At 31.1% G+C, this 10439-nt stretch overlaps 1 protein-coding gene across 2 annotated transcripts; it reads right to left on the bottom strand.

The window, feature by feature from the left end:
* Window positions 1–4498: 4498 nt before the first annotated feature.
* On the bottom strand, window positions 4499–8873 carry LOC107843647. 2 transcript variants are annotated; one of them, XM_016687992.2, is made up of 3 exons: window positions 7604–8871; window positions 5955–6153; window positions 4499–4983 (listed from the first exon to the last, which is right to left on the bottom strand). In XM_016687992.2, the coding sequence occupies exons 1-3, from the start codon at window positions 8546–8548 to the stop codon at window positions 4580–4582; spliced, it is 1548 nt and encodes a 515-aa protein (XP_016543478.1). In that variant the 5' UTR covers window positions 8549–8871; the 3' UTR covers window positions 4499–4579. The 2 variants fall into 2 exon arrangements, with proteins under 2 accessions (XP_016543478.1, XP_016543479.1); XM_016687993.2 differs by having other exon boundaries at window positions 4895–5882; window positions 7604–8873.
* Window positions 8874–10439: the final 1566 nt, after the last annotated feature.

Here is a 10439-nt window from a genome sequence, read left to right as displayed (position 1 = left end):
GTGAATCCAAAGGATATGTTTATATTATGATGATGCCCGATTAATCTGAAAGAGGTAATAATGTTATGATGATACACGGTGAATTCGGAGGATATAATGATGTTATGATGATGTCTGGTAGATCCGAAGGATATGTTGATATTATGATGATGCCCGATTAATTAATTCGGAAGAAGTAATAATGTTATGATGATATCCAGTGAATCTAGAGGATATAATGATGTTATGATGATTTCCAGTGAATTTGGAGAATATGTTGATATTATGATGATGCCCGATTAATTCGTAAGAGGTAATGATGTTATGATGATACCCGGTGAATTCAGAGGATATAATGATGTTATGATGATGCCCGGTGAATTAGAAGGATATGTTTATGTTATGATGATGCCCGGTTAATCCGAAAGAAGTAATCATGTTATGATGATATCCGGTGAATTCGGAGGATATAATGATGTTATGATAATGTCCGGAGAATTCGAAGGATATGTTGATGTTGTGATGATGCCCGGTTAATTCGAAAGAGGTAAAGATGTTATGATAATATCGTGTGTGGTGAGTATATATGAATATATGGACATATGTGGGGTTATGCCGTGTGTGGCTAAACCTGTTTGTGTACTTGGGACATAATGCCTTCCTTGATAGATTATTAATCATTCTTCCTCATTAATCACTAGCTAAGAGGTGTGGCACGTATTAATTATAATTAGTCACTAGAAGTAGATTATGCCGAGTATTGGGTGAAGGCTAATTGATATATGTAATCTTGTGTAGAACTAAGGGCCCACCTAGTAAATCTACTTGACTTGGATAAATGGTCATGTTATGAAATTTCGCCTAATAAAGTGGCTTACGTGATAACTAGTTGTCTCTAATAAATGACTATGACTTGTGGGCTAGAAGCCTAGTAAACTAGTCGGTGGACTTTACTTGGTTAAAATATGAAAACTAGTCCTTAAGGTTGTAACATGCCTAATGATATTGGACTTAGTATTGTATGACGAATGGTTAAGTTGACATCTAGCATGTGATGTCGTGGTGACTTAATTGACGACTTATATAATGAGGATGCTAACTAAAAAATGACCTTGAGATAGGTGAATAAATAATAGTGTTGGTAACTTGTAGCTTTTCCTTATTGGATGACTAGTAAACTATAAGACTTGTAAGCTAGTGCTTCATGGATATGAGGATTAGCTAATATAGACTAGACTTGGAGTTCATCAATGAAATAGAGAATAAGTAACTATATAACTATGCTATGGTGATATCGGTTTCGTTGTGCTAAATTGCGGTATTGATAATGATTGTAGACCTCGGTAAGAGGCCATGGCGGGAATATGCAACCCGCGGCTTTGGTGAGTTGCTTGTGTAGTTGTGTCTTGATATATTGATGGATCGGATTTATCTTTTGGTGTACTCTCCGGTGGTATGGAACGTCGTGACGAGTTCTTGTTGTGTTCTTTTGCGTGTACTTTCTGGTGGTATGGGACGACATGGTAAGTTCTTGTACTTTATATTCTAATAGTGGTTGGTGTTGATTATGGTAAATACATGGTTGTTATTGTATATATGTGGCTTTACACTTCCGAAACGATTACTCATTTGTATGACGATTATGGTATATATTGATATGACACGTTATGCTATTGCCCTAGTAGATTAGTTATTTTATACAGTGATATCGAAGAAGATTCAGGTTCGATCCTATACCTTGACTTTAAGTTATTGTCTTACTTTATATCATCCTTATATTATAATTTAGCTCAGTCGGCCGATGATGCCTACTGAGTACCCGTGTTTTGGTACTCATACTATACTTCTGTATCTTTTTGGTGCAGATCCGAGTTCTAGTTGACACCGTTGAGTCGAGATCGTGCCGTGTTGATCATCAGGAGATAGGGTGAGCTCTTGGAGTTCGAGTTGCCCTTTTCCCATTTTATTCTTATTCTGTCTTTTGTATTCGAGATGAATGCATGAGATCATTTAAGACTTTAAGTTTATTTGACTTCGAGTTATAATTTCTGTTGTCGGATTTAGAGTTGCTCTTGTACTTATACTATCAGGTCAAGGGATTGGTATTCGAATATCAGTTGTTTCTTTTGTGGAATATTGTTGTTGTATTGTGTTCTTATATAGGGTCTGTGTTGGATGTTTCCATTGAGGTAACCCATTGCGTTAGCTCCGGGTTATGGTGTCGACTTACCTACTGATGGGTTATGGTAGGTGTCATCATGACTCGAAAATCAGGTCGTAACATTTGCCCATAATGTCATAAATTGAAAAAGAAAAAGAGAAGAGAAAATGGGGTTTGCCAGATTTTGGACGAATTTCTCTTAATTTTTTTTTTTCAATTGTATTTGACGAAGTTAATGGCCATTGACAAACAGATCACCCATTTTTAGGCAAACTATCAATTTTGATTCATGACATTGAAAAAGTGTCCATTTCGATTCCAAACTCTACTAACTAGTATTTGAAGGTTGACTTACTCTATCTGTTGATAGTCACAACTCACAAGGGGAAAATTCTCTAAACTAGTAAAAATTGTATTTAAAGAAACTCAGATAAATATCTAAATTTGAACATCTTTTTGACTTAAATCCAACTCATAGCAAGCCCCCACTTTCACATACATCAAAAGCACCCTAAAAAGAGAGTAAACGACGGATAGTAACAAACTTTTAACATGGGGCAACAACTGATGGATTCCACTATTAAAAAAATAATAATAATAATTAACTTTTGTATTTGGTGATTTTGTTGCCAATTTAGATTTTACTTAAGTGGACAAACATTATATCATAAAGGGGGTCTTAATGTAATTGTTAAAGTTATTGTCATATAATTAGGAGGTCATGAATTTAAATTGTTGAAACAGTATGACAGAAATGTATGACAGAAATATAAAGTAAAACTCTTGGATCTAGTCCTTCTCCAAACTGCACAGGGCTAAAGCTTTAATACGTTGAAATGCTTTTGTACAAATATAATATCATGACTGATATAACATTAAGCTCCTCATTCACTTTATTCCTAGTCTTTTTGTCTGCTTCCATTAAACAATTATACACATTGCTAACTTAAAGCCCCACCATCATCATTATCCCAATTTAATTCATACTTAATTATTAGCCATTGCAAACGGACTTCACCACATTCTTTAGAGGAATCCCAATCTATATTATTGTAGATATAATACAATACTTTATATTTAAGATATCAAAAATTATAGAATTTTCATTTTGTAAAGAATTAAAATTATAATACAATACTTTATATTTAAGATATCAAATTATAGATTTTTCATTTTATAGCTTTACAAATGTTATGACATTCTCAAGACTAGATCATTTAGTTTGGTGTACTAGTTTTACGAAAATTGTAATATAAAAATTATTTCCTTTAGATACTTTTACTCACGTATTGCCAATATAGGTATCACTTACATGAATTACTTCAAGATCAATTTGACTTATAACCCCACAAATATTACCACACATTTTAACTTTTCACTTAAATTTCATATTAAATCAAATTACATTACTTGAAATTGAATTAAGGCGTAGGGAGTATCATTATTACCATCAGTAAATAAATATGTTAGAACATCAAATCATCTTCCAACATTTTTGTATTTTTGTTCTGTTGGTCGACATTCTTAATTACATCAAGGACTTAATATTAAAAAATGACAACGATTAGTCACGATAATCTTAATTAATCACCATTATTACTCACCGTTAGAATGTTTTATTGTAGATGAGTTAGTTTCCACTTCCCACATAATCATTGCTTTGTTTTGTCTAATTTCATTTGCTCCAGTCAGACTGTTTTGGAACTTTTATAATGTTGATCAAGGTGAACGTGAATCCTAATTAACTTAGATATGAACATGTTAACTAGCTAGGAATTAGGATAACTAGAATTTAAAAAAAAAATAAAAAATCTTAAATTACCGATGACGAAGGACGGGTCTCAAATGAATGGATGTACGTTATATTTTAGGCGAATTTCACATAGAAAAAAAAATATTATTGAAGTGAAAGTTAGGACCTGATAAGTATTAGTTCAAATCTACTGTTGAAGTGTCTTTTGTGTTAAAATCAAAGGACAAATTCGTGAAAGTTTAAATCCAAAGTAAACAAGACCTTAACAATTGAATAAGAACATTACATTAGACATAAAAATAAATAATATTCCTTGCTTAAAATCATATCAAAGAATTCATTCTTTTTCTACGTAGAAAAGCTTTCTTGAACTTCAAGTTCGTAAAAAGTTGCACCAATGGAGATACACCTACCAATCTTTATTAAAAGTACATATAGGAGAAGTGTATAGATTAAGTTATTTTTTTCCTCTAAAAAGTTGATATTTGGGATCATGGAGAAGATTAATTTATTTCTTAATAACATATCATGGTTTCTGATTAAGTGGAAAACAAGCAAGTAAATTAATCATGACAAAATTTCGAACGGATTTATTGGAATTATACTCTTTGTAAATGTTTTCAACGGATTTTTCATTAGAAAATCCCAAATTTACAATGAAACGTCCGTCAGAAATTCACATCTGTCTAAGAGTGCACTAAATGAATTAGCTCCTCTTCCAATTCCTCAACTAACAATCCAAGTATAGAAAAAGCAAATTCTATCGCGGTTTCTTCTCTTTGCTCCTGAAACTCGTTCCAACTATCAAACTCATTTTTCAAATCCGATTTTACCACCATATCGATGGTATTATTTGATCTCAATTCTTGTGATAAATCTAACCTCTTGCATTCTCTTCCAAAGACTGCTTCTCCATAGTTCAAACTTTTAATGTCAGACTTTTCCTCAAAAATCAAGTTAGAAACTTGACATTCTACGCGATTTTCATTGTCATCTTCTTCTTCGAGCAATAGTTTTTCGAGTTCAATTGGATCTAATTCTGCCAATTTCTCGAATCTACGAAGCTTATGCAAAAGCTGCTGTTGTGCTCCTATTAAAAGTGTAACACAAAAAATCACGTTAATTTTCAATATATTCATTCAATAATCTCTAAACTTTTATCAAGAGATTAAATTCGATTTGCAAAATTAAAAAGAAAAGTTCAGCAGCAAGCATGAATGTAAAAGAAGAATTAACTCGAATAGCTGTTCATTCAACCACTTAAACTTAAAATAGGCAAAAAAAAATATGTATAATATATGTATAATCATGGATAATTTATGCATATACTGACTAAAAAAACATAAACAGAATCTGACCGGCTATTTGTACAAAGATTCTCTTTTTTTTTTCACTTGTCAAAATTAATTTTTCTACCAGTTAGGGTTAAAAAAGATCCACAACAATGAGTCATGCATTTATGTAAGGAGACAATGAGGTCATATTAATGTCATATGAATATAATGTACAAGTACAGGAAACGCATGTACAACCTTATGATTAAGACATTTGATCCTTCTATGGATCCCACATTATTATGTGTTCAAATAATTCACATATCAATATCAGCATAATCAATTAAAATGATCATGAAATGACCTTACTATATAAAAATATGTACTAACCAAACATGCATGTCCTGAATAAACCAGCGTTCCATAACGTAACTATTGAAAATGACTTCACAACTTATTTTTAAAAAACTATTGTACTAGAAGTCAATTAAATTCACATACAGTACACAAGACTTACCCCTATCTAGCATGTTTCGAAAGACCCTTGATGTAAATTTAAACAATGGCAGAGCCACCTACAGAAAATTATATTTTTTTTATACAATTTTTACATTGTCAAAACTATTTTTTACGCATATATAGTAGATGTTGAACCCCCTTCGACTAGCTCGTATGTATACTTCTGAACCTCTCAATGAAAATCCTGACTCCGACACTGAATTCAAAGATATCACAATATTTATCATTAAAAAAAGAAATTTAGAAAAATTGAGATTAATTTACGTACTTTGCACGTGTGCATAACTGCAATCAAGATCAGAATCCTCCTCCTCGACCTCCGCACCTACATGTCCATCCTCCTCCTCAAATGGAGGATCCAATACAGAAACTGGACTGCATTGCTCTTTCTCATTTTCATCATCTTCTTCTTCTTCTACCTTATCGGTACTTGTCAAAGCTATAATTGTTTCATACTTTTCTTTGTCCTAAACACCAAAAAGTCAAATTAAATCTTCCAGTTTAATTTTTAAACAACTATTACTTACTATAATAATTATACTAAATAAACTAGATTTGGATTAAGACATGCACACTTTTATTCTCATTTTAATCGTCGGTTTAGCTTCTTTAAAAAATAATAGGCTCACTTTTATTCGAGGCAAAGTTAAAATTGGTGAATAAGCATATATATATATATATATATATATATATATATACACGACCAGAATTTAATGAAATTTTGTCTTATAGTGGGTCCAAATTTTAAAATGACATATATAGTGGTTTGTCGTTTAGATGGAAAGTACTACTCCTATTTTAGAGACAAGGCCTAATAGAAAAAGATTTTATAGTGGCAGAGGTGTGATCTCAAGTACGCTTACCAAAATATACACAAATTTGTTTCTATATATCTACTCTTCTTTTTCAATATATCTTTCATTTTCTTATTAAAATTTAATTAAATTTCTTTTATCAAATCAAATAATATCACTTAAAAATAAAATAGGAGACTAGTAAAATGATACATTCCTCTCATTAATTAAACAACAGTACGTTACGTGCAATACTTATTTCTATTTTATTTTATGTGACACATTTTGATTTGATACAAAATTAAAAATTTTAAAATTTATGGTCTAAAATGATTCTTGAATATTTGTGTGACAAAAATCATTCATTAAGCATAAAAAAAAAAAATTTAAAGTTAAATTCTTTCTAATTATAGTAAAATAGACATTATTTTTTAGATGAAAAATGTGTCACATGAAATGAGACCGATGCTGTATTAGACATTCCGGGCCAGTGAATCGGGCAACTAGATCATTTTACCAACAAACAGAAACAGAATTTTTTAATATATATATATATATGAAAAGATTATGAGTGATTTGAACTCATTGATGTACACTTATTCAAGCAGAAAACCTTTCTAATAGTGGTAACTTCGATAAAAATTCAGTTCAATATATTGATAGTTAAATAAGCATAGTATAAAGTAATGACGAAAAAAGGGAGCATATATTAAGTCGTGCAAATCAATATTTGAGACGCTTTACGTGAGTATTACTTTTTCTTTAATTATATCATATTGTTCTTTTGAGCCTTAATTTATGTGATATTTTTTTTAATTCAAAATAAATTTCACCAACTTAATTTTAATTTCTTTAACTCGTAATAAAACAACTTATAATCATATAAATACATAAATTTATTTAGATTATAAATTTTAACTTTTTAAAATAATTTCATGTCAAAGTTAAATCGTACCACCAGGAAGAGAGTACTATATGAGACTTGCTATTAAAAAAAAAATCTCCATTCTAATATCATCAATTAAAGTAAATTAAAGTGTGTAACATAATTTCAGTTATAATATATCGAGTCATAATGACTCACGGATACTTACTGATATTTATAAAAGTAAAAAAGACAAACCTCTTTCTTGTGACACATCGGAGAAGCCGCCGGAGATTTAAATTCCGGCATAACATCGCCGGAGGACGAGCACCTTTGAAGAGAAAATCTAAAAGGACTAAAATCACCATTATTGCTATAATTCTCCAAGTCCATAAACTTCTCTTCTTTGTTTTCAATGTTAAGTACTCCTTTGTTATTGCATGGACAGCTCGGTGTATTTAAACTCTCGTTATACATGATATTCGTGGGCTCCGAAAAAGGACTAGACCTTAATGATCTATCGTACGAATCTTTACTCAGCATTTCTGCAAGAGTACCATTTCGATCTTTGGAAAAAGAATTATTTGATGGATTAAAGTTCTCACTATGCATTGAGTTTATAAAAGGACTTGACCACGAGGTTTCATCACATGCAATCTTACTCAGCATTTCTGCGAGAGTATCTTTTCGATCTTTGGAAAAAGAACAATCCAGAGCACTAAAAGTCTCGCCATGCATGGGGTCCACAAAAGTATCAGATCTATTATACACATCATCCTTAGTACCATTTCGATCTTTAAGTCTCTTCAAAATGGATCCAAAAACACCAAACTTCTCTTTCTTGATTTGTTTTTTCGCTTTTGATGAACTTTGTTGCTTTTGTATCCTCATTGCAGCTTCAAGAAGTAAAGTAGCAGTTCTTGCAGGAACATGTAGAACAAATTTCCCATTTTCTTGGCACTTCACTGGAGCAGGAGAAGGCAAATACAAAGGGGATTTTCTTAAGTCTGGTGAGTCATGAAAGGAAGAAAAGCAAGTATTCTTGCAAAATTTAGATGTTGGAGTTTGATTAATTATTGGTTTTTGAATTTTCTTGACTTGTAAGGAAGAGGTTTTTCGGGTAGAAAAATTAATGTGTCTTTTAGCAATGTAAAATGGTTCTTGATCTTCTTGAAGAAGTTCATGCAGATATTTCTGTGCCATTATTCCGTGGCCTCAGATTAAAATTTGGACTTATATTTTTTAGCAGTGATTAAGGAAATGATGAGAGAATTGAAGGTTGAAGATTGGGAAATGGGTTGTGAGTTGTTGAAGTTTAGAAAGGAGAATTGAAGAGTATTCAGCATAAAAGATGAGAGAATAATGAGGGAAATATTGAAAAGGGAAAGTTGGACAGACATAGTAAGAGAGAGTAGACTTTCTACTTGACACAACAATATACTCATAATCTCATTCAGTAGGGGCCGTTTGGTGCGAGGGAGAACAACAAATAATTCTGAAATAAAATTTTAGTACTTCATAATTTTTTGTTTGATCATACAACTTGAGATAACTTATCTTTAATTCAGATATTATTTCTTATATATGCTTGACTTAGTTAAATAAAATAGTGTAATTAAAGTACAAAAGAAAAAAGATAAAAAGTTATACGTTTTTAATTTATTTTGCAAGTAAAAAGATGTGAAAAATACTTATACTTTGACGAAATTTACAGTTACGTTTTCTGCACATTGCGGGGAGTTCTATGACCCCTCAGACTATTTTTTACCGTATTTAACTGGCATATATTTGACCACTTGGATCACTGCTTGTATTTCACGAACGTTGAGCGTGTACAAAAAATATATTTGATAAGGGGCAAATATATGCCAGTTAAATATAGTAAAAAATAGTCTAGGGAGTTACAGGACCCCCGCAAATTTCAGGGTACGTAACTGCACTTTTCGCCTAAGTACAAGTATTTTTCGCACATTTTTTCCTTATTTTGCCTATTTTTTTAATTTGTCAAAAAAATATATTCTTTCTTCTTTTAACAACTGTTGAATTTTAATTTTTCACATCAAATGTTTAAGATCATAAAATTAGAAAATATTTTGATATATTTGACATATCTTTTAACTCAAAATTATAAGATTTAAAAATCTTTTTAAATTATTTTTTAAAATTTTGTGCCCAAATATAATCAAAACAGGTAAAAAAAAAATTCAAGATGGACGGAAATAATAGAAGTAAAAGAACAAGCAACTAGTACAAGATTAATATCATGGTAAGGAGGAGACTTTCTTATTCAAAGGTTGGATTTACAAGATTGAGGCAATTAACCAAAGGTAGTGATAAACAAACAAATGCTCAGTGATTGCCCCTATAAAAAGACAAGGAAGGTGTATTCAATTCAGAATACAATTTGTGGTAGTAAATTCATTTCAATAATTGAAATGGCTGCAACTGTTGCTCGTGTAAGACTGTTTTTTTGTAGGAATAGTAGCAGAAGCAGATGGCAAACTTGTGACAAGTAGTAGCATCAGTCTCTTTTTAATTAGAACACAAAAATTGGCTCTTTGTCTGTCTGTAGAATCATTGTGTGCGTGTGTGTATTTCTAGGAAATGCAGGGATAAAGGGCTTGATTAGGAAACACAATGGGTACATTCATGATTAGTCACTGACAGTAGCTAAAATTTTATTAAAAGCGTTTAAAATATACTATGTGAATTTATGAGAAGTCAAAGGAGTTCGATTTCTTTTACGTATTTATACATAAAAATTAATTTTAATTATGAAAAAATAATATTATTTTACCATCAATAGAGATTTGGATGAATCCCCGACTCTACTTAGCTTCCACCCCTGACTGCTAAATAGGAGATTTTTCAAATGAGGGTACTCTAAGGTTCAAATTTTCTTTATACTTTCTTGATTAAGCTTTCAAATGAGGCTTGTCTAGTGCAATTTATTTTTTCGATATAAATTATATGTTATTATACTGAAATTCAATTTATTCTGGAGTTAATAACTCAAATGGTCACTCAACTTTGGACTTTTATCTCAAAAAGTCACTCAACTTTGATCTTTACTCAGAAAGTCACTCAACTTTCA

This window comes from Capsicum annuum, chromosome 10, assembly GCF_002878395.1.
Source record: "Capsicum annuum cultivar UCD-10X-F1 chromosome 10, UCD10Xv1.1, whole genome shotgun sequence".
Taxonomy (NCBI): Eukaryota; Viridiplantae; Streptophyta; class Magnoliopsida; order Solanales; family Solanaceae; genus Capsicum; species Capsicum annuum.
This window is presented reverse-complemented; position numbering and strand designations above follow the sequence as displayed.

Excerpts from the sequence above, each read along its gene's own strand:
- LOC107843647 (XM_016687992.2), bottom strand. The coding sequence starts at position 8,548 with ATGGCACAGAAATATCTGCATGAACTTCTTCAAGAAGATCAAGAACCA. Across the intron at positions 6,154-7,603 it reads CGATGTGTCACAAGAAAGAG|GACAAAGAAAAGTATGAAAC; the intron begins GTTTGTCTTTTT and ends TTTGGTGTTTAG. Across the intron at positions 4,984-5,954 it reads CAGTTATGCACACGTGCAAA|GAGCACAACAGCAGCTTTTG; the intron begins GTACGTAAATTA and ends CACTTTTAATAG.